This window comes from Malus domestica, chromosome 07, assembly GCF_042453785.1.
Source record: "Malus domestica chromosome 07, GDT2T_hap1".
Classification (NCBI taxonomy): Eukaryota; Viridiplantae; Streptophyta; class Magnoliopsida; order Rosales; family Rosaceae; genus Malus; species Malus domestica.
In genome coordinates, this window is record NC_091667.1 from 10198893 (window position 1) to 10223311 (window position 24419).

A 24419-nucleotide genomic window follows, 5' to 3' on the forward strand; every position below is an offset into this window, starting at 1 on the left:
GGTAATCATATTCACTTATAAGTAGCGGTTTTAAGTTCGATTGTCACTAAATGCAAATTCGAACTAAATTATTATGACTAATCCGTTATGAGGCTTAATTTACTCTCTCATCTCTTAATGTAGATGTCATCGTATATTAAAAAACAACCTATATGAGTTGTAGATACCATTAGGAATAGTGGTGATAAAAAAGGTTTAGTGTGTTTACTGTAAGGAAAAATAGGTTTAACCGGGTTTTCTTCTCATTCTAGATATTGTAATGAAGAATCAAATAATATCTATAATAGCAAATGGCGCTTTATTGTAGTAGGGAAAAATAATAATGCATATACACTTTGGTTCGGGTTTGATCCCGACTAATTTTCTTTTTCCTCTCATAACATTTAACAATTTAACACATTAATACTATTGTTTGTCAAAAAAAATAATTCATGATAACTTTCATAACTTTCCTAATAAAACAAGTGATTGGTTTAAAGGTCTTCTGTGTAGTTTTCTTTTCGTTACTTTCCAAGTCATGATAATGTACTATTGAGATGAATACGTTATTTGATGCATGATTCACTTTTTGGTATAAGGATACAATATTTTTCTCACAAACAAAGATAAGAATTCGAATGATGTAGGATAACTTTTATACGATATATGTCATTTAGAATTGTGTTTTTTTTAAAAGGCAACTACTAGGAAGGACTACAACGTTATAACACACATCATTTAAAATTATCAAACTCACTACATATATGTATAAAGTATAATGCTTGCACATTATAGGTTAGTGGAACGTGACACTACCAGAACTAGTTAAAAATTGTCTCAAACAAATAGGAATAGTCAACTCATTGAAATTCTCTCATAAAAATTAGAAACTCATTAAAATTGACACATATAATAATGGATTAAATATAATTAACTCAATTAGGTATGGTATCAACTCGAAAGAAAACATAGGATACTCATTTATATATTTTCCACACAAAAAAATATACATAGACTTTAAACCACAACACAATAAGAGATTTTTCAGTATAACCGTCACGCGAGATGGTACATGTGTCTTCATATAAATTATGAGATATGTGTGTTAAAAGATTAATAACTTAAAAATTAAAATTTTCAATCACTTACGTAAAAATACGTAATATATTATCCGTGTTCCAGTCACAACTAAAAATTTCTCCAACACAAGCCCAAAGTTTATAAGCCATGAAAAGATCGATGGCATCGAAAGTCTCAGAAGCATTGCATGACCTTTCTACCGAACCTACTCATCCATCGGCCTCATTCTTCTCTCAGAGGCTTAGACTTCATCCATACGCCCGAAAACCCAGCACTCTTTTTAGACCCCAAAACCAAAAACCACCCACGCATATACACAAAACACACACACACACACCCTCAAATGGATCACCCAAAACACTCCTCTCTCAGATCCAATCTTGCCTTCCTCGCTTTATTCTTGGCTTGCGTTGTTTATGTTTGCATATGGTCGTCTTCTTCCTCTCTAATAAACCCTCTCTTTCCCTTTCAGAAACGTGGCGTCGACTGTGCGTCGCAAACAGTAAGTCATCAGTTCAATGTTTTTAACCATCCGACCATCACCGGTATGTTTAATTTTCTGAATTGTTTCGTTCCTGTGTTTTTTTTTTGGCAGACCACAACCGCCGCCACCACGGAATTTAATGTGGTGGAAGACGAGCTTGAGACCGTCTTGGGCAAGGCCTCGATGGATAACAAGACCGTGATCATTGCCGTTATCAACAAGGCATATGCAGTCCAAGATGTGAAGGCAGACACCACCATGCTTGACCTTTTTATTGAGAGCTTTTGGCAAGGGGAGGGCACGATGACGTTGGTCGACCACCTCGTCCTCGTGGCGGTTGATCAAACCGCCTACGACCGGTGCATGTTTCTGCGGCTGAATTGCTACCGGTTGGAGACGGAGGGTGTGGATTTTGGGGGAGAGAAGCTTTTCATGTCTGAAGATTTTATCAAGATGATGTGGAGGAGAACTTGGTTACTGTTGGAGGTCCTCAAGCGTGGCTACAGCTTCGTGTTTACGGTAACTTCTAATCTTCGTTTTATTTTTTCTTTAATCAATAATTCAAACAACCACGCTAATTGTGTCGGCTATGGTATGGTATTGGTATATACATTATAGGAAAGGGAAAGGAAGCACTGATTAGAATGTGTACTGTTTTAGATGGACCTTACCCTCACATTTCTCCTTCCTTCTCTCTTTCTGTTGTGTTTAGGAAAGTGAAAGCGATTGTCGATGGATTTTTCCCCAATGTGGGTGAATTCCATTTAGTTAATCTAATAAAACAAACAGGAAATAATTAAAACGAAAAACAAACATGGAAGCTTAAGAGTGCGTCTGTTACGAGAATATGAATGACGATTCCCTTAACTATGAGATATTTTTTAGTGTGTTGATAACATGACCTGATACACCGAGTGTAATATTGATTTTCAAGTTTTCTTAGTGCACCATATCATGTTTCCGACATAATGAAAATTTTATCCTTCACTGGAAGTATACGTGCCGATTATATATATGATGTTAATAAGCATCGTTTTAGAGTTTTGATAGTAACTTGTACAAAAAAATTATAACTGATTTAGAATTCAATATCACCTAATGTAACCAAAATAAAAGTAAATGCATGCACGTTTAATTGAAGCTTTTGGTGATGCAAGTCTTGATTGTTATAGATAAAAGAGGAAGGGAATATAGGGCAATGGAGAATTTTTTAGTTGTAACAGAAATACGGATAGTACACCATATGTTTTTATGTAAGTGGTGAAAAATTTTAATTTTTAAATTATTAATATTTTAACACACATAACCCACAATTTATATAAAGACACATAGTGTACTATCTCGTGTGATGATCACATTGAAAAATATCTCTAGTGCAATGACCAGTTGTGCCATTGACTTTCATGAACTATTACGAAGGTGGCGCCACGTCCCCCCCCCCCCCCCCAAAAAACAAAAAGAGTAAGATTTTCTTGTGAATTGGGTTCGCACGCATGACCAATATCTAACAACAAATAATACTATTGAACACATTACAATCATTTATGTCATCGATGTTGTCACTACATTTACGAGAAAATATCTCCTAGAGACTAGAATAATGGTTGTTTGTCAGTAGTTCCAAAAGTTTGGAAACCATTGCCAGTGACCACTTTTAGATATGATAGTAAGTTAGTAACGCCAATATGTTGATTGGCTTATTGACCATGCATTTTTATCTTTTTGTGTATAGGCAAATAAGATATAACTAGGATTACACTCATTTCAGTTTTATAGGAGATGATTATTTTTATTAAAGCAAATATCCTAATTAAATTATAAGACGGAAATTCGAACTTAGGGTGACATTGACTTCATTCCCTAAAATGTAGGGTGAGAAACTCCCTTACGAAAACATGAGAAAAATAAATACATTGAACAGTTTACAAACATTTTGATGTGCATTTGCATAATTGTGATTTGTAAAGATCATTCATATGTATGTTTATCTAAAGAACATAAATTAAGAATAAAAAGAATTTGAATTAAGTTGGTTGGTGGGGTTTAAAATGGAAAAAGAAAAAAATGTTAGTTTATTTAAGATAACATAACTTAAAAGTGACAAAAATTCTTACCCAAAAGAAAAAAAATAAGGTTAAAACCATCCACGACAATTTCTAAATTATAGGTCTTGAAGTTTGAACATTCGCCGTTCACAAATCTAAATTGGGGTGTGATACCTTTTTTTACTTCTCTCACTCTTTTAATTTTCGACCGTCGGATCAGATGAATTAAAGAAGATCAAAAGACAGAAATTAACAAGAGGTGTGGGAGAAGTAAAAATGAGTGTGTGTATAGCACACCCTATCTAAATTATGCCTTTTGGTGGATCTAAATATTAGATTTTGAGTCAGACGTGTTGAAGTTGATCAGAGTAGGTTTGATTTTCTGTTCCCTCTTTTGAAGTTTGGAAGTGAAGTCGTATGAATGTAGCTAACCTTCTTCGCCTTACGTGAAACCGCACTAATGGGTTGGTTTTGCTTTTATTGAGAAGACATCATCCAATTTTATGTAATTTCCCATCTTTTGCACTTTGAATTACCTCTTTTTTTTTTATTTATTTATTTATTTTATTTATTTATGTTTTGAAGACAAAAATGAATTGGTGCGAAGGGATGGCCTACCACTTCATTATTGATGTGGTTATCTAAGCGTTCATGTACATTTTGTTTTTTTTTTCTCCATAAATTATTCGTATTTTTTTAACAAGGATAAATTATTCGTATTTAAAAGTTTGTGAATTTTTAATTTTAGTAGTTAATAATTGTTACAAGAATTTGACTCTTACTCTAACATTTCTATCAAAATTGATTCTCAATAAAAAAAACAATGGTCATAAACTCGATGACATACAAGAATCTCTAGTTAAGAAAAAAAAACTTGAAATTTTTATTATTTGACAAAAATAAAATTGAAAAGGTTTCTTGTTAAATGTCTTCAACATGCATTTGAGATTTGATATAATTATTATCTTAATTTCCTTTGTCGCCTGTGTATTCTTGTTAATTGTTATACTAATTAACGAGAAATAAAAGTCCAAAATTAAAGTAACATTGATTAAACCATAATGTTCAGATATTTGTATACTAATTTTCCATTGGAAATGTGAAGCTGCATGTGTTCTATTGCCGACACTCCTTGAACCAATTATCCTTTGAGATCTTTTTCATCTTTCTTTACATTGTTAGTATACTTTTGTGTTTGGGGGAAGAGAACAAAGCCCTCACCGTCAGTCACCATGCATGTCACTTTACTATTTTTTTTTACGTTGTTAGTGGGGGTGGGGGTGGGGGTGGGGGTGGGGGGAAGAGAACAAAGTCCTCACCGTCAATCACCATGTATGTCACTTTACTATCTTTCTTTACGTTCTTAGTGGGGGGTGGGGGGTGGGGAGGGGGGGGAGAGAGAACAAAGCCCTCACCGTCAGTCACCATGCATGTCACTTTACTATCTGTCTTTTACGTTGTTAGTGTGTGTGTGGGGGGGGGGGGGGGGGGGGTGAAGAGAACAAAGCCCTCACCATCAGTCACCATGCATGTCACTTTACTATCTTTCTTTACGTTGTTAGTATACTGCATGTGTTCTATTGCCGACACTCCTTGGACCAATTATCTTTTGAGATCTTTTCCATCTTTCTTTACGTTGTTAGTATACTTAGGGGGTGGGGAGCCGAAGAGAACAAAGCCCTCACCGTCAATCACCATGCATGTCACTTTACTATCTTTTTTACGTTGTTAGTATACTTAGAGCAGTTCCAGCGTGGGAACCCTCCTCCCAGGCAATACACTATGCTATCCACTCAATGAACAGTAACTGCCTTAATAAACAGTAACCGTTTTTTGCATCTCCACAGTTACACTTTAATAGCCCTAACAATAGGCAATAAAATAATAGTTTTATTTATTTATAAAATAATACCAAGATAATTAAAAAAAGACAAAGCAAAGAGCAGCATATGACTCTCTCTCTCTGTTGAAATGAAGACCACCAACACAGCCACCACAAACACAAAGCTTATCCTCCTCCACCCCTAAGCAATCCACAAACAGTGGAAGCCACCGCCTGTGGCTCTTCTTCTTCTTCACCTTCTTCACCCTCGCATTCACCCTCACTCTCATCATCACCACCATCCCCCAAACCCTCCCCACCTCCTCCCTCACCCCCACCTCCGTACTCCCCTTCCCGCCCGTCGTCTTGGACGCACTTCTTCACTATGCCATTTCATCATCAAACACCTCGTCAGCACCCCACATGTCCTCGCCGGAACTCACATCCATATCCTCCGCCCTCACCCGCCTCTGCGCACCCAACTGCAATTTCCTCTTTTTCGGCCTCACCCTCTAGAACCTAACAAAAAAATTAAAAAATTAAAAAAGGCGTCTGACATCAGCTAACGTCAGAACCACCTCAGGTGCTCGGGCCAGAACGAATCCACGGGCCTAGAGCTCGGCCTGCTCGGGCTCCCTCGCCAGCCAACGATGGACTTCCTCCCTGGGCAATCAGGTCTTGTGCTGAAGCATGTCCATCAAGCAAAAGCTCCCGCTGGAGCTGCTCTTAGGGGGGAGCTGAAGAGAACAAAGCCCTCACCGTCAGTCACCATGCATGTCACTTTACTGTGAATAAAAAGAAAAGCTGGTAGTTCAACTAATCTCATAAAATTTGTCAATTTTCAATAAAAAAAAAAGAGGGGGGTTAGTCCTAAGTTTTCTTGAAACATAAGTATTGTTGTGCATCATATTAGGGTATATACTACACTTACTTACCACATATTTGTATTATCTATCTAATAGAAGAAATGGCACGTAAGGCCGATAGCGGCCCCTAGAAATTAAAGTCTTGCATGGAACTCAATTGTCAGAGAAGTCGTTTGAGTGCCCTCACTTTTGCGATTACTACTACTACTAAGAATCTTGTACCACTATATGAAAATTTATTAAATGACGAGAATAACTTGTATGAAATATGTATACTGTCATCATGATGTCTCAATTTCATAATGTAATGTCGTATGAAAGAAAATTTTGCACATAACAATTTATTAGACAAAAACATCATGTGATAAACATATTCGACGTAAGTCTTCTCCGATAATTTAGCCATGGTACCATGATGACATTTCAACTTTTATCTTTGAAAAATAAGAGTATAGGACCCCATTTCGTCTTGACCTTTTCTCAAAATACTGTACCATTCTTTTGTCCGTGAGTCTCTATTGTGGTCAGCATACAACAGCTGTTATTAATTACTGTAACCACATACTCGAGTTGACATCGATCATTCCTGCCAGTTGCCAGACAAAATTAATGGAAACTTAGATTGTTTTAACTGTACGAGATATTTTCTGAGTGTGTGTACTTTTAAGTTTTAATCCATTTTAATTTGTGTCATTTTTTTATAAACAAATGATATTATTTATATTTAAAAAGAATATGAGTTTAGTCTCATAATGAGCTATCAATAATATGGTTCAAATTCGTCTTTGACAATAATCGAACTTGAGACGATTCAAATTCGCATTTGACAATAACCGAACATGTGATCTATTACTTACAAGTGCAGAGGAATACCACTAGATCGTAGTATTAAATGATAATTGAATATGTGTCATTGAATAATTAAGGGAGTGAAAATTCTATGTGTATAACTATAAGGCGTGGGTCGGAAGAAGGATTTTATATCGATAGCGTCGATATCAGTAGTGTCAATAATTGTATCGATAATTATGGTGTACTAATAACTATACATACGTTGACATATATTTTCATCAGTACTTGTGTTGATGTACAAAACCGGAAGTCTTGGAACAACGTAAATCCGACCGTGAATCTACATGTAATGTAAATAACATAAGATGTATCGTGGTTCACCCCAAGGTTTGGGCTACGTCCACACTGATATTGTATTTATCTGAGAGGTGAGGGAGATAACCTCTGAATATGAGAGGGGATTGAGAGGGGTGAGAAGGCTTCATAAATGGCCTCCTCTAATTGTGAGGGTGATGGGTCATTTTATAGAATAAGGACTTCTCACTTATTACATATTTGCCCATTCCTTTATTACATAATTACATTTAAGTCCCCTGAGTATTTATACGAGGTCTAAATACGAGGCCCTAAATATGGTATAAACAGTAGTCCCCCAAGTCTTCAGTCAAGAGAGTCTTTTGGCTGGAGACTTGAAATTCAGTCCATGTCCATGTGTGGGCCGAAGTAACTAAATGTTGTCTTGAACTGATGTTCGATATGAGGCGGTGCTCAATCTGAAATGATGCTCAACTAGAAGTAGCATATGTTGCAAGGCTGCTCGGCTTGTGGTTTATGTTGCCTTGGTTGACTCGGCTTGTAGCGCTTGAAGGTGAGGGAGTCCCTTTTATAGAATAAGGGTTCGCTCATCGATACATAAATGATGGGCTAGAGTTGATGCTCGCGGCGAGGCGGTTGCTCAGTAGGCGGCGATGCTCTCTAATGATGGTGAGGGAGTCCCTTTTATAGAATAAGGGTTCGCTCCTCAATATATGAATAATGTGCTAGAGTTGATGCTCTCTAATGATGGTGAGGGAGTTCCTTTTATAGAACAATGGTTCGCTCCTCGATACATAAATATGGGCTGGAGTTGATGCTCGCGGCGAGGTGGTTGCTCAGTAGGCGGTGATGCTCTCTAATGGTGGTAAGGGAGTCCCTTTTATTAAATAAGGGCTCGCTCCTCAATAGATGAATAATGTGCTAGAGTTGACGCTCTTTAATGATGGTGAGGGAGTCCATTTTATAGAATAAGGGTTCGTTCCTAAATACATAAATAATGGGCTAGAGTCCCCCACTGCTTTGTTCCCCTAATACTAAACATCTGAAACAGAAGATTTTATTTCATCACTAACGTTTATTCTTTGGGCTTCTCATTTGTAACAGGATACCGATGTTGTGTGGCTAAGGGACCCCTTCAAAAAACTAAGCAAGAACGAAACAGAAGATTTACAAATGAGTACAGATATGTTCTTCGGGGATCCTTGGAACGCAAGTCAGTTGATCAACACTGGCTTCTACTACGTCAGATCCAATAGCAAGACCATAGCACTGTTTGATAGATGGTACACCTCCAAGGACAATGCCACAGGACTGAAAGAGCAGGATGTCCTATTGAACTTATTCCGAGGGGGTATTACCGGGGAGTTGGGACTTAGGGTAAGGTTCTTAGACACCCTCTATTTCAGTGGTTTTTGCCAAAACAGCAGGGACTTCGGGCAAGTGAGCACGGTCCACGCCAATTGTTGCCGGAGTATTGTCGCCAAAGTTAAGGACTTGAAAGCCGTCCTCCGGGATTGGAAACGGTTCAAGAGGTTCATGTCCCACAAGAGGAGTTCTGGTACTAGTACGACGAGTTTCCAATGGACTGGGCACTTTGGATGTTGGAATTCCTGGGCTGTTCCCAATTAACTCTGGTAATGCAACTCATAAGACATGAATTTTTCTTTTTTTTTTTTTTTTTTTTTTTTAAAGAAGACGTTAGTAAAGAAGGAGAAGGGTAAATCATACGAGAAGGAAATAGTTTTCTATCTTATTTTTAGAAAGTTCAGGTGAAGGAAGGGAATAATTGAACAGTGTCGTTTAAAATTTGAGGATAAATGCTCTACCAATAGAGTTATATATGCCCCCACAAAGTAGTTCGATAAATTCAAATTTATGTCTCCTTATTTTTTTTTTTTCTTTCAAGATTATCAAAATAAATCTGTATGCGATTCAAAGGTATGTTTCAAAAAATGTAAGTAGCATAAAGGATTTAGAATGTCTTAATATGGGTTTTCTTAGCATATCGTGTAATTTTTATTAATTGGTTTGAACTCAAATGGCGCACATTTATCAATCATATTGTACGGTTCATATTACTAATGTGATTCTTGTCAAATATTGTATGAATAAATGTTGAAATATTGCATTTTTATTTTGTGGTTGGAGCACATGAGTACTACCAGACCTTCGCAAATTGAACTTTTTCTTCATTAAGGTTTTGTAAGATCTAAAAATAAAGTAAACTGTGGATCTCTCCCTTAAACTTTCACCTAACTTTTAATTTACCCCCTAAACTTTTAATTGGAAAATCAAGGACTTAAACTAATTTTTTGGTTGATTTCCCCCTTGCTGTTAGTTTTTCATTCCTTTTCCATCCATATTTCTGTTAAATGAAATCATGTGCACAACATATGAGGGTAGTTTGGTCGCTTCATTATTTTAAATAATTGAAAACCCTAGATTTCTAAAATGCCTACCTGTGCAAATCTGTGTTATTCTATAGTTTTTGTGTCTGAAGGTCTAGCGAAGTGTTGTTTTTGTTCTCCAAGGAGAGTCATGTGATGTGCACGTGATAAGAGTTAACATTAATTTGAATGAAATCTATGGAAAAATAACGGTAGGGAAAATCAGCCAAAAAAATAGTTGAAGTCCTTGATTTTCCAATTTAAAAGTTTAGGGGGGTAAATCAGAAGTTAGCTAAAAATTCAAGAGGAAATCGGCAGTTTACTCCTCAAAAATATTAAAATGCATACTCTTGAGATAAAATGGTGTAAAAGTTTGTAAATATTAAGTGTTCATTGTTGATCATGTATTACTTTAAGAGTTGCTTTTACATTTTTTTCTTTTTATTTTGTATTGCATACTTCAAAAGTTGAAAATACCATCCGATAACACTCAACGAACTTCATTTCAAGTTATTTACCTTTTTTTGTCACTTAGTATTAAAGTTTAGTGATACTTTTTTCCATTTATACGTAAAAGGTCTTAAGTTGGATTGTCACAAAAAACGAATTCAAACTAAATTAATATAGCTAGCTCGTCGTGAGGTTTAACCACTCATCCACCAAAAAAGTTATATACCGTCCTTAAGCTCTCTAAAGTTCTCATTTTTTTTAAGGATCTTTAATTTTAACCCAATCAAAACCTTTCTCAAATTTGATATATTTTGGAATAAGTAGTCCAGACTTTAGACTTTGCATTGCAGTTTTTGTTATGTAATTATGAGGATACAGACTTTGCCTCATAGTTTCTGTCTTATTGTAGTCGAACTAGTCACATCTTATGTTGAATTTTAAAATGAGTATCGACTATTTTAATTATTCTTCTCATTTTTTGACTTCATCATATGCCAAGTTTGTGATGCAAATTTTGTATACGACTGATTTGACAAAATTTTACCTACAAGAGAACAAACATTGTTAGTCTAATTGACAAATACCTCGAAATAAATTTGGAAGGTGTGCACCAAAGTGTATACGATGCCTAAGTAAGAAAAGTTGTAAAGAGAAAAGAGAACTTAAAAGACTTCTGAGTAGTAAGTGGTTACTATGGTTTTCTCTGTTTAACCTGACTATTTATAGAGATCTGAACCCTAGTAGGTAACTGGGAGGGGAGGTTGCAAACCATACTAGGCAGTCTTTGATGGTGCATGTCAGTCGTTATAGTCATGCCAGCTAGTAATCCTGAAGATCCCTGTTGTAGGGCGCCTAGCGTATTGGACACCCAAGGAGAGACTCCGAAGGGTTAGCTTCTTGCCACCATTGGGTTGGGTATGGCCCGATGGCAGGACATAATATGGGCTTGAAGCACCTGTGATATGGTGGTGGCCTAAAAGCCTATTACCCATAGAGTAGACTAATGTCACATTCCCTTGAGGTAATATGTGTATGCTCAAGATGTTAAGACTGTCATAGTGAGTATATAGTCCACATGGTAAAACCGTCATAGGGAGTATATACTCCACGTGCCCTCCTATTAGATGTGATTAATTTATGTTTCTATAAATACCCCACATATGCTTGAGTTTAAGTGGGAAACAAAAAGAGATGTAGTTCCTATTTGTAGATTTTTTTTTTTGTCTTTCTTTAAGGATTTAGCTTAAATAAGAGATAACCCTTGCTGGAATTCTCACAGATTCCTTACTTTAAAATTCAGGCTTTGCGTAGAGAATTCATAGAGAAAATTTCAAGTATGAAAAATTTCCCCCTTCTTCTTCCCGTCCTCGATGATGTTGCCTCAACTCAACATGCCTAGTCTGTTGCTGCTTGCTGTGCGTGCTGAAGCGCGCAGGTGAAGCCGGATAACTATGGAGTTAGGGTGCGACTTGAATGCGACTCATTGTGCAATCGGATCACGAGGAAATCGTAGATATGGTCCCTTAACTTTAACTTAATTGGAGCAATGATCCCTCAACTAAAAATCCATTACCATTGGTCTCTCAACTCATCAAAACGTGCAGCTATGGTCCCTCAACTAAAAATCCATTACCATTGGTCCCTCAACTTTAATTCAACTTGATAAATGGTCCCTTAACTTTAACCCAATTGTAGCAATGGTCTTTCCAACATAACTCGTTTTGACAAAAAATTTGATGTAGTTGACGAAAAGGACTATAATTACACACTTTGATGAGTTGAGGGACCCTAATTATATAAATGGTTATTCCAACATAATTTATTTTGACAAAATTTTGACGAAATTGATGAAAAGGACTATAGCTACACATTTTGATAAGTTGAGGGACAAAATGGTAATGATTTTTTTAGTTGAGGGACCATTGCTACAATTTACTCATCGGACCACTAATTGGGTCGGTTCGGCTATAGAATTTTTTTTCGAATTTGACTGTTCTTCCGAATTCAATCCAACATCAATCCATCTCCATCATTATTATCAACAAAAGCCATATTGGATTAAATTAAGATCTTGTGAGCAATTTTTGAAATTTCTTCGTTTCTTTGGTAGGTAAAGCAAGATGTTGTCTTCCAAGAAATCATGGAAATCATACATCACAAAAGATGCGTGACATCAAGTTAGATAGATAGATGGACAGTTTCCACTTCATTTCATATTCTAGTCGATGTAACTATGTTTGAGTTTTCAACACATTACTTCTTAATGTCAGCTCTTGTATAGAATAGATTCTGATCAAGCGGAAAAAGCCCTATGTTATTAATAAGCTAGCACGCCCCTTTCTTTCTCCAAGTCAAGTTTCTCACTTGTTAGTCTTACCCTTACCTTTATTTATGGGATATTTGAAGAATCACATGTTTGGAAGTTAATCAAACCCCAACTCTCTCATTTCACACCCTTATTAACAGTGCTAGGGTTATTGATAAACCCTGCGCAAATGTCCTATTCTTCAACAGACTATCACCTGGGGCAATGTAGAACCTTGATTGAACCTGAAGCAGCACACTACATTGTAGACTTTTATGAAATAGGATGCATGTGAGCGGGCATTTCAAATTTTTTGTTCAGAGGCTGGCTATATATTTCTAACGTGCCCTAGGTCAATTGTGACCTGATTTCTACTGCCTTCCACCAATGCCGCCACCATCACCACATACATCAACCTAGCCACCATGGCAACCAACAATTCCCTTGTTTGAACCACCATCACTCCCACCACCCCAATATGTTAATTGCATCCAAAACCTCTCACTATCAATGCTACCACCACCAACCTTCACCATCATCGTCAGCGCCACCACCACTCTGCTACCATTACCACTCTCTCCACCACTCCCACCACCAATGTCGTTTCCCTTCCCACATTGCCACCATTTATACCCTACCATCATCGCACTGTCATTGTCATCACTACTACCACTATCACCATCACCACAGGCACCCTAACCATCGTGGCCACCAACACCATCCCTTATGCAACCACAATTTCATCGTCACCATCGCCACCAGCTTCAAATTTATACTACAATACATTATTATCAAAATCAAAATTACCGTTAGACCTACTCTAACCCTTGGAGTAAAACTCAAATTTTAGGTTCTAAACTTACTTCAACCCTTGGAGTAAAACTCAAATTTTAGGTTCTAAACTTACTTCAACCCTTGGGGCAAATATGAGTTTTAACCAAAAGCTCATTTTTGAGGCAAATTTAGCCCATGATTCCCCTGGGTTAGTGGGGCTAGGCCACCATATGTGTGTATTTTTTGTAGTTTTATATTTATAAATTCATTGAATCCAACGATTAAGATCTAATATAATCGAATCCAACGTTAAAAGAAAATATCTATTAAATCCAATAGCTAACGTAATTAAAAAAAAATTATGTGTTTCATATTCTTTCATAGTGTTCCACGAGTTTCATAGTGTAGGTTTGGTGATTTTTTAATATTCATCGGAATCTAAATATTTTTAGTTTAAAATGTTTATAAATTAAATTAAGATAATCTACATAATTTAAAAAAAATTACTTTAAGAAAAAAAATATCCTAAATTTATTCTTTAATAATTTCGGGCTAAAAATTTAACCCATAATGGTGAGAGGAGAAAAACTGACACACCCCGTCCCGGAATGTCCACTAAGACTTTGAATCGAGCTACACTGACCGACACCTGGGAGGTGACGAAGCCATACAGTGTTATGATGTGGGAAAATGTGAATAAAAACTTAAGAGTGCCTAAATACCAGAGTGCATAGGTGAGCGGGAATGAACCCACTTCACACATGACGTTAGAGCATAAGTAAGTACAATTAAGAATCGTACCCTTGAAAGAATCTCCAATACTAAGAATTGCCACGAACCTTCGACGATAAGAAAGCTCAGCTAATAAAACCTGGATGGTGAAAACAAGACAAGGGTGGGTGGCCTTAGAAATAACATTTTAATAGAAACCGTATAAAACATTATAACCCCTCGTTACAACACTTATATAGTTTCCAGAAAAATCATACCACGTATCAATGTGAAATCAAAAGTATATCAACAGTAAATCCATAAATATACCACAACACCGCATTTTATCAGCAATATCAATAATCATGTGATTAATAATCCATACTAGCACGCAAGTCGGAGTCACCTATAGTGACCTGTACGACTGCACCCATATCTCATCAATCAATGCTAGCACATAAGTCGGAGTCACCTATAGTGACATGTACAACTTATCCATATCTCAACAATCAATGCTAGTTCATAAGTTGGAGTCACCTATAGTGACTTGTACGACTTATCCATATCTCATCAATCAATGCTAGCTCATAAGTTGGAGTCACCTATAGTGACCTGTACGATTTATCCATATCTCAACAATCAATGCTAGCTCATAAGTCGAAGTCACCTATAGTGACCTGTACGACTTATCCATATCTCATCAATCAATGCTAGCTCATAAGTCGGAGTCACTTATAGTGACTTGTACGACTTATCCATAGCTCATCACATATCCCTGCACACGAGTCAGAATCATCTATAGTGGTCTGTACGACAGGATTTTGTGTAAATAAATACGCTTCAGTGCTACGATCACGTGAAGACTGTGAGAATAAACGCGGGTCACCAACGAGTTGGAACCATCTATAGTGGTCTGTATGACATGATTGTGCACCTACCTTGGATCTAAGGTGAGCGTAAGGTGCGGGAGGTGAACATCACGTGAATGACTGTGCCTTGGCCACGGGCGGGAGCACTAACACCGGGGTGCAGGTTTATGAGCTTTACTTGCATCTATTATATTATGTACGCCTCATGGGCAACCTGTACGACAGTGTCGGAGTTGCCTATCATTGCAATATGTACGACAAGGTCGGAGTTGCCTAAAACATACACATAGTCATGCCATAACTCCCTCATTTCCACTAATACCATAAACTCACCTGAACTTACCTGGGTGTCCTGTGTTCACCTTTGCACTTCAAAACGTTCAAAATAATTACAAGCAATAAATATACATATAAATATACCATGATGCAATCTAATACTCAATCATGTCATAGCATTTACAATTATATATATATATATATATATATATATATATATATATATATGTATAATATGGCATAAAATGCATAAGCTGTAACACCCTACTCCCGAACTATTTATTTTCGGAAATAATATGGCTCAACTAAACATTAATTTAACTAACTATCAATAGTTAGGATTCTTTACTTCAATTTCTCAATCCTTCACACAATGATTTATAACCAACATCCCATCACTAAATCATAAGGATAAATCTCACATTTTCCACCAATGTCCCTCACATTGCACAATTTCCCAAAGAAGGCTATTGTCTCAATTAATTAGTCTCATTTATAGTATGGCTGCATCTAACGTCTCGTTAGACTGCCTACGTACCCTAACAGGGATCAAGCCATTCGTAGTTCGCATTACTACTTCAAAGCATTCACAGTAATTATATGCAATAATCAATTTATAAACATTTGTGGAATTGTCAATCATATATATATATATATATAAAATATACGATAGAAAGGAAAAGACCCACTCACCTGAGGTCCGCGCTACGACTCCCTAGCATGCATATCGAGACATCACGAACTATCGTTGCCTATGACCAATTATCAAATCACATCTCAGAGTTCTGACCGATGGAATACATAATTTACATAAAACACATCACTACGTAATTCAATTTGAAAGATCTGCATCACATATTTCTGATCCGTTGCTTCCAAAGATCCACATTATACTTTTAGAACAACATCCTACAGTTTCATTAAGATCCAACGGTCAGATCTCCGCCAATTGCCAAAACCAAATGGTGGTCAACATTTTATTTTATGAACTTATAAATCCAATTCGGAAAGATCCGTACATCAAATTCCCGATCCATAAGTTTTTATGGTCCTCAAATATTACGTACTAATGTATCAAAGTTTGGTGACGATCGAACGGACGAATCATCGATTCATATAAATGCCAAGCGATGTATCATAATGAAACTAAGTTCAAACAATCAAACCACATCATATGGATATCAATTATGACATACATCTAATTGAACTTAAAAGGACATCGTCGGTCCACTGGCTAGGCCGTCGCCGCACGTGCCGCCGCGCGTGGTGGTTGGCCACCACGGTTCGCCGGAAAATTCCACTATTTCTAAAAATTCTCAAATTTTACAGAAATGAAGATCTTAAAGAGATGAACAACTTTCATACCTACCACGAAGTCCAAAAGTGGACGGAAGATGGTCAATTTTTCCCACAAAGCCGGCGGTGCCTAAAACTTCTCGGCGTTGATTCCTCGTCTACGGTGGACCAACGGGGTCAAGGTTGGTTGGGATTTGCTCCTGGGATGATGGGCTACAAAGCCCAAGTGGTGGCATAGGCCATCGCTTTGCTGATTTGTCAAAAAATTGAAAAGAGTGGCCAGACACGGTTTTGATGGGTCGGATTTTGTGGCTTCGCCCCGCCACATGTGGTGGTTTCTAAAGGTGGTTCTTGGGTGGGTTTTGTAGAGGGGAATGAGAGCTTCAAGATGGTCATGGTGGGGTCAAAAAACTCCAACGGAGTTTGCCGGAATCTGCCTTGGAAGATGGGTGGTCGTAATGGGTGTGGGTGTGGGTGCACAGAAAGCTGGGAGCTTTCCCTTTTTGGTTTTCCTTCTTTTCCTAATTTCTGATTGGGCTGTTGCCCTCTCCCTCTCTTCTAATTGGATCATTGTCCCTTTAATTTAATTGGTCCACTATTCTCACCTGGTGGGAGTTCAAAATTAACTAACAAGTAACCAATTTCAAATATCCATAACGATACCGTTATAATCCGGACTCGCAAACGGCGACTACGCAAATACGCCAAAAGAATAAGTCATACTTTTTTCTAGACGATGGTCAACATAAATCAAAATCATTGCCTCTAAACATTTTTGTCAATTCCCTCGATTAAAATAAATAAAAACGAAATTTTAGGGACGGATTGTCACAACAATTGTTTTTGGGTTATAAAATTTAAATTTTAGCCTAAGGGTTGAAGATGATTTTAGTACTAGACATGTTTCTAATATTTTCTTTTTGAAAAATAATTTTTGAATTAAACTACCACAAATTTTCTATTCATAAAATGCAAAATTCTTTTGTTGTTTCGTTTTGTATAATAAAATTCATCAAAAAAAAAAAAAAATATATATATATATATATATATATTTTTTTTTAAACTTTACGAATTGCTTCATACCATGCCAAGTGTGGTATGGTTAACTGTTTATAAACGGTTATGGGTATGGGTATAACCGTTTATGCAATTACCCAACGCATAAATAGTTATGCGGGTATGAATATAAACGGTTATGGGCAAATAACCGTAGTTACCCGCCCGTCATAACCAATGCCCATCACTACAAGTGTCCCATGTCCCCAACTCACATTGTCCAACCAATTACTAATTCCCACGTGTCAAATAATTCACTCACACTAACAATCCCTGTCCAAGTATTTACACCCAAAGTACCTCCTTTCCTTTCGCATATATATGCCCACAAATCCCTCAGCCTTAACCCGCAAGGTCGCAATTCTATCTCCACCTTTCTTTAATTAGGGTTTTGTTTTGGTCTTCGTCTCCTCACTTTCTGTTTCTAGGGTTTTGTTCGATTCGCAATTACGCAATCTAGGGTTTTCACTGCAATTATCTCTCTATAAATAGTATACATTGAAATATTTCATCTTTCGGTTCGGATCCTATTAGAATTCTGATTCCTTCTATTCTGCAACTGTGATCGTGGAGTTAGGTTTTCTGAATCGTTCCTTGTTTGATTCTTGAAAAGGGTTTTTTATTTTGGGTTTGATTTGGGGAATTTGTGGAGTTTTGGAGAATTTGATTGGGGAAACCATGCCTCCGAGGACGGTGAAGAGAGGTGGGGCGGCGGGAGCGAAGAGGACGACGAGAGTCACCAGGGGGACGCACAAGGCCCAGAACCAGGTCCAGCCTGAGGCTCCAGATGAGTTGGTGAAGGCCGAGGATGCGGTGCCGATGGTGGAATCTAAAGAGGATCTCAATGTTGAAGAGATTAAGGAGAAGCCAATTGCGGCGGACAAGCTCGTGGCTGTCGAGGAGAAGCCAGTTGTTGATGAAAAGGCATCCGTTATTGATCAGTCAGGGCCTTCAGAGATGGAAGTTGAAGCGAAAGCAGAGCAGAAAGGATTAAAAAGTAAGTTTTGTTTTCATTATGTAATTTTGTTGGGGCTTGATTGAATTAAGTAATTTGCTCTTGATTTTCCACTGCTCTATGTTTTTGCATGATTTTATATATGTTTTAAGGGACTGTGGTAATAATGCTTAATCTTTTGTCTATAATGTGGTTTTTGTTGTGGTAAAAGGGGTAGAGAATGAGTAACATTTTCTCAATCAAATTTCTTGTATATTTAATTTTCTGTTATGTGGGATGTTGTATAGAGCTTAGGGAAACAATAAAACCAACTAAGGGAAATAATTTAGAAAGATTCCGAAGAATAAATGTCTACACAGAAATCCATTGAGGAATACGTTTTTGTAAATCTGGTAATGCTTGCTCTTCCATGCACTTTGGTGGCTTTAAATAGAAGTGGCCAACTTGTTCTTTCAAGAACAATTAGTTCTTGAGTGGAGCGTAGAAGTCGGTGTGAGCGTAGTGGATTGTTAACTTAGTTCTTGCTCGGTTATGTGTCAAAAAGTTGGTTAATATATGGATCAAGGATGACAGTATAAACAGTGTAAGCATGGATCATACTCTTTCCTCTTTGTTTTTAGCTCAGACTGGTTTATGTGAAGAGCATAGACGGGAAGTTTAAACCTTCTAAGTGGGATCATACTGTTGTGACTGAGTTTTGGATCAATTTTGTGTTTAGACATTGTTTCATATGCAAGCATTAAGTATAGAATGACACTTCAGGCATTGTAAAAGTAGATCATGCCTTTTTTTGGGGATCCGTTATGTATTAATATAATCATGGTATTCTTTGTACTGTGTTTATCTGCGATGGACAAGGACCGTCTTAATTAAATTATGAACTCTGCTTGATCATAATGTAGAACTTGAGTCTCTTTTAACTTAAGGTATTGTCAACCGTAATTTATCGCAGAACAAGATAAGGTTAAGGAGTCTATAGATGATTATGAAAAAGATGAACAATTAGAGCTGGAGGATAATGAAGCTGAGTATGAACCTGAAGAAGATGGTGGGGTTGATTATGATGAGAAGGAAATGGAACAAGAGGATATCCAGGAGCTCGGGGATGAAGGAGATGAAGAACCTGAGGAGATTGTAGGTGAAGAAGAAGGTGATATGGCTGAGGAAGAGTTGGAAGATGGCCACGAAGAACTCGAGGGTGAAGAGTTTGAGGAGCATGCTAGCGAGGAGCATGAGCATGAGCATGCAGAGATGGTTGACGAGGAAGAGGAGCACCATGAAGTTGTAAAGGAGAGACGGAAGCGCAAGGAGTTTGAAGTATTTGTTGGTGGTCTAGACAAGGATGCAAGTGAGGCTGATCTTAGGAAAGCTTTTGCTGGTGTTGGTGAAGTTACTGAGGTCAGGCTGATGATGAACCCTCAGACTAAGAAGAACAAGGGATTTGCGTTCTTGCGTTTTGCAACTGTGGAACAAGCAAGGCGAGCAGTTGCGGAGCTTAAACATCCAGTGGTAATCTTTGATCCTTTCGTAGTTCGAGCAGAAACTGGTTTCTTCATATATTAAATTCTATTCTCTGAATGATTGCAATTCCAGATTAATGGAAAACAGTGTGGTGTTACTCCAAGTCAAGACAGTGATACTCTTTTTCTGGGTAACATATGCAAGACATGGACAAAGGATGCTGTAAGTATATTGGCTTACATCATTTCAAAATTCTCTGACTTATCAGGAGATGATTAAAAATTTCTGACTTCTTTTGATGGCTGTGGTTTCAGTTGAGAGAGAAGTTGAAACATTATGGAGTAGATAATGTTGAGGGTCTGACATTGGTTGAAGATACTAACTATGAGGGAATGAATCGAGGCTTTGCTTTTTTGGAATTTTCTTCTCGTTCAGATGCCATGGATGCTTTTAAGCGACTTCAAAAAAGAGATATTGTGTTTGGAGTTGATAGGCCTGCAAAAGTTTCTTTTGCAGATTCCTTCATTGATCCTGGTGATGAAATCATGGCACAGGTAACGTAAATTTTCTGCTATATTATAGGAACAATAGGATTCCTGGATGGGTTATCTTTCTGATGATCTGTTCTTGTGTTTTGGTGTATGAACGTATACAAAGGTCCTTGTAACATCAATTTTTTCCATGAGTGTATGGAGTCCTGGATAAATTCTCTGTTGTGCTCTTTTTTTATGTTATGGGAGATGATAGAGTTACAATATGCCCATTGATGTTCTCTTGTACAAGTAATTTTTCTAGTTTGTTGACAAATTAGCATATAGCACCTGTAACATGTTGAATTAGATTCTTTGGAGTTGTTTTTTGGGTAGCATTATCTTAATTTCGTGTTACTTGTTTTCTAAAATCTTGTTAATCTTTTCTCCTCAATTGACTATGATAAAGTTAGTTAAGTATGGGAAAGCAATTGTGATTGTGTTTCTTTGATATAGTGTTATTATGCAGTTTAGAGGAGTTTAGGTGATTGTTGGAGCTGCTGACTAAATATCTTGAGATGCAGGTCAAAACTGTGTTTGTTGATGGCCTACCTGCTTCATGGGATGAGGACCATGTCCAAGATCTTCTTAAGGAATATGGGAATGTTGAAAAGATTGAGCTTGCGCGGAACATGCCCTCTGCTAAGAGGAGAGATTTTGGTTTTGTTACATTCGACACTCATGAGGCTGCAGTTACGTGTGCTAAAAGCATTAACAATTCAGAGTTAGGTGAAGGAGACAACAAGGTGTGTTGGCTGGTAACAGTTATTTCAAAATTAGACATTACCGATGAAAGTATTTTATGTATTGGCATTTGTTGGACATGAATTTATGAATAATCATCGTCACTTTTAGGCGAAAGTCAGGGCGAGGTTATCAAGACCGCTCCAGAGGGGTAAAGGAAAACATGTTGGGCGAGGAGATTATCGATCTTCTAGGGGGGTTGGACGAGTTGTTAGAGGTTCATGGGGTCACCCAGCACCACGCCCTCTCCCTCCTATGCGTAGTGGGTTAAGGGGAGTTGGAAGTCGAATCCCACCAGCCAGTGTAAAGAGGCCTGTTGCGCTAAGAGATAGACGCCATGTGATGTCATCTTATCCACAAAGAGGCAGGCCTTTGCCTCCTCCATCTAGGTCCTATGACAGGAGGCCACCTGGTATGCAATATTTTAATTTATAATGGCTAATGGGTTGTGTGACAACTTTTATCTTGTGAATAATAATATTCCTATACTCTTTCTAACAGTTCCTGCGTACCCAAAGAGTAGCTTCAGGAGGGAATATAGCAGGCATGAGGACCTTCCTCCTCCAAGGAGTAGAGCAGCCCCTGATTATGGATCAAGGGCTGTTCCAGAAAGACGCCAATCGTACAGAGATGATTACGCTCAGCGTGGTCCTGCCTACTCTGATCCACCAAGAAGTACATCTCGTACAACAGGAAGGAGAGCTTATGTTGATGAAGGTTACGGACAGCGGTATGAAAGGCATCCTCCCCCTCCTCCTCCTCCAAGTTACCGTGAAGGTCGTGCTCGTGATTATGACACTATTTCTGGTTCAAAACGTGCCTACTCTGCACTGGTTAGTGTTAATGACGTCATTTTCTATAGCTGGAAATGTAATTTACTTGGTTTTCTCTGGTAGGATATGAAATAGGGCTTACATTCTTCTTCCATGTGTTCTAGGATGATGTTCCTCCCCGTTATGCTGATGCGGGCATCCGCCAATCAAGGGCACGGTTAGACTATGAGTATGAAAGTGGTTCGTCTCAATATGGTGATGGCTATAGTGACAGGTTTGTTCCTTGAATTGTAACATTAACTTTTTATTATCTCGTGTGGATGCAGCAACTTACCTTTTGTTGTGTATGATAGACTTGGGAGATCTAATATGGGATATGGAAGCAGCAGAACAAGTCAGGATTCTCATGGACTATACAGCAGTCGTCAGGGCATGGGCTATGGAGGAGGTGCGATTGTAATTTCTGGTTATCTGATAGATAGTAGTTTTATTGTTGAAACCATAGAATTAAGGGTCTTAAGGTTTTTTAATTTCTTTTTCAGGTTCTTATGGTGGTAGTGACGTTGGTGGAATGTACTCATCCAGCTATGGTGGTGATTATATCTCTCGTGGCAGTGACGTATGCACCTAATCTGATTTGATTAAATGAAAATAATAGGTGTTCCATTTAGCTGTCTCATATATCATTATATCTTGATTCTCTATTGTAGGTTGGAGGTAGCTCTTACTCATCAATGTACTCTGGCCGTGGTGCGGGTGGAAGCAGTTATATGGGTTCAGGTGGTTCTGGCTCATACTATTGAGGTAATTTAGATTGTTGTGTTTTTCATGTTTTGTTAAGTTTCATGTGTGTGTAATTATGAGAGCGATGCGTGTGTCATTATTACTATTTTCCGGCTGGAGATTTATTTTCTTCCGAAGGCACGACATCTCGTCTTTGGCTCTAAGAGGTCATTGGTGAAAACAGAGCAATATATGGTTACAAGTGAATTTGTCTATGGAACAGATCTGACATGATGAAGAGGATGCTGTGGGATGTGGACTGTATGAAGCTTTTTACCATTATGATGCCTAGAGTTATGGACACAGAATTTCCCTAAGAACCTATGTATGTGCTGAGGAGCCGCCCTCTTAGATTTCCAGAGATTGGATATTGTGCCAGGCTGTAGTTATTTTGCTGCAAGGAAACTCAAGATATTCGGAGATGCAAGTGCTTAGTTTATGACGTGTCTTCTACTTCATCTACTAGAAGAACTCCACCTGACGGAAAATTTGGAGTCCTGCTGCATCCTTTGTTCGTATGAATAGATAAGACTATAACAAGAGAAAGAGGATTTTCTTAATGTGATTATAAGGTATTTTGGATATTTTTAATGCTGAATCCTTTGGAAAGGTTTGAATAATAAAAGCCGTTTTGGCCGTTTTAGATCGCTTAATCAATTCAGTTCCATATCGTTGAGTGGGTTATCACGGAACTGAAGGCTATAAGGAAAGATTCAGCTTGCTTGGAATTGTACGAGATTGTGGTCCAAAAAGGTAGACCTGGAATCTGTTGCCTGGTGTGTACAGTTTTAGTTACCGCGTGATTTAAATTTGCATTTTTGACATATATATTGATATTTAAGGAAACATATTGGGAAATTACAAAGAAGAATGAGTAGGACTCTAGTTCATAAAATTATCTTACATTGCTTGCTAAAATCTCGATTGAAGTATTATTCTTAAGTTCCTTGCAACCTCTACCAAGAACTGTGAGAGTCACCTGAGAGCAAAAGTAGGACTGAAAAACACTGAAAGAACACTCTTGCTACTGTTATCTGGATTGCAGAAAGTCGGTATTTGTAAAGAAGGGATGCAATTGGCAAGTATTCCACTTTGTAGAAGCACGTCTTAATGTGGAATATCCCATACTAAGTGTGGGTGGATCACTTTGGCACGTTCACGGAGTCTAAAAGTTGGTTGTATCTTTACGAGCAATTCTCGCAGATTAAAAGCTTGTGGAACTTGGAGGTAACTAGTACCTGAGTTGAGTCCTTGTCCTTGTATTGTTCATTAGGGCTTGTTATGGTCAAGATAGCTTAAATCTTCTCAAATCCTTTCGATCAACTCATTTTGATTGCTTTAGCGTATCCAAGGACTAGTTGCTGGTTGGAAGTTGTTTCACTTGAGCGGTTTTACTTTGATATGCTTTTGATACATGCCAGTATCCTATCGATGTTCGGATGCAACTGAATGCTGGATTGAATTTTAATGGGGTGCCATATACTTTTTGTTATTCGTGTTCACTAGTGAAATACGACAACCTGATTGTGTGGAAAACCTAGACAGTCCTCGTTGTAATGGGCAACGTATTGTATTTGGTATAAAATTTGCAGGACTCTCTCTCTATCTCTCTCTCTCTCTCTCTCTCTCTCTCTCTCTCTCTCTCTAGATTGGGATTGGGATTGTG

At 37.7% G+C, this 24419-nt stretch overlaps 2 protein-coding genes and 1 long non-coding RNA gene across 3 annotated transcripts; 2 read left to right on the forward strand and 1 right to left on the reverse strand.

The window, feature by feature from the left end:
• Nucleotides 1-948: 948 nt before the first annotated feature.
• LOC103406484 (uncharacterized protein At1g28695-like) lies at nt 949-9465 on the forward strand. Its single transcript, XM_008345471.4, has 3 exons — nt 949-1561; nt 1655-2062; nt 8488-9465. The coding sequence occupies exons 1-3, from the start codon at nt 1247-1249 to the stop codon at nt 9010-9012; spliced, it is 1248 nt and encodes a 415-aa protein (XP_008343693.2). The 5' UTR covers nt 949-1246; the 3' UTR covers nt 9013-9465.
• A 4419-nt stretch (nt 9466-13884) lies between these two features.
• Nucleotides 13885-16988, reverse strand: LOC139197851 (uncharacterized). Its single transcript, XR_011583225.1, has 3 exons — nt 16521-16988; nt 15849-15907; nt 13885-15093 (listed from the first exon to the last, which is right to left on the reverse strand). It is a non-coding gene; the product is annotated as an uncharacterized lncRNA (long non-coding RNA).
• An 832-nt stretch (nt 16989-17820) lies between these two features.
• Nucleotides 17821-23406, forward strand: LOC103406474 (heterogeneous nuclear ribonucleoprotein Q-like). Its single transcript, XM_008345463.4, has 12 exons — nt 17821-18504; nt 19415-19971; nt 20056-20145; nt 20238-20477; nt 20978-21199; nt 21309-21609; nt 21699-22030; nt 22135-22244; nt 22324-22418; nt 22513-22589; nt 22681-22774; nt 22977-23406. The coding sequence occupies exons 1-11, from the start codon at nt 18186-18188 to the stop codon at nt 22771-22773; spliced, it is 2436 nt and encodes an 811-aa protein (XP_008343685.1). The 5' UTR covers nt 17821-18185; the 3' UTR covers nt 22774; nt 22977-23406.
• Nucleotides 23407-24419: the final 1013 nt, after the last annotated feature.

What these genes read in the sequence shown, in the direction of transcription:
- LOC103406484 (XM_008345471.4), top strand. Translation starts at nt 1,247, where the DNA reads ATGACCTTTCTACCGAACCTACTCATCCATCGGCCTCATTCTTCTCTC. An exon ending in TCGACTGTGCGTCGCAAACA is followed by an intron (nt 1,562 to 1,654) that starts GTAAGTCATCAG and finishes TTTTTTTGGCAG; the next exon opens with ACCACAACCGCCGCCACCAC. An exon ending in GCTACAGCTTCGTGTTTACG is followed by an intron (nt 2,063 to 8,487) that starts GTAACTTCTAAT and finishes CATTTGTAACAG; the next exon opens with GATACCGATGTTGTGTGGCT.
- LOC103406474 (XM_008345463.4), top strand. Translation starts at nt 18,186, where the DNA reads ATGCCTCCGAGGACGGTGAAGAGAGGTGGGGCGGCGGGAGCGAAGAGG. An exon ending in CGGAGCTTAAACATCCAGTG is followed by an intron (nt 19,972 to 20,055) that starts GTAATCTTTGAT and finishes TTGCAATTCCAG; the next exon opens with ATTAATGGAAAACAGTGTGG. An exon ending in GGGCATGGGCTATGGAGGAG is followed by an intron (nt 22,419 to 22,512) that starts GTGCGATTGTAA and finishes TTTCTTTTTCAG; the next exon opens with GTTCTTATGGTGGTAGTGAC.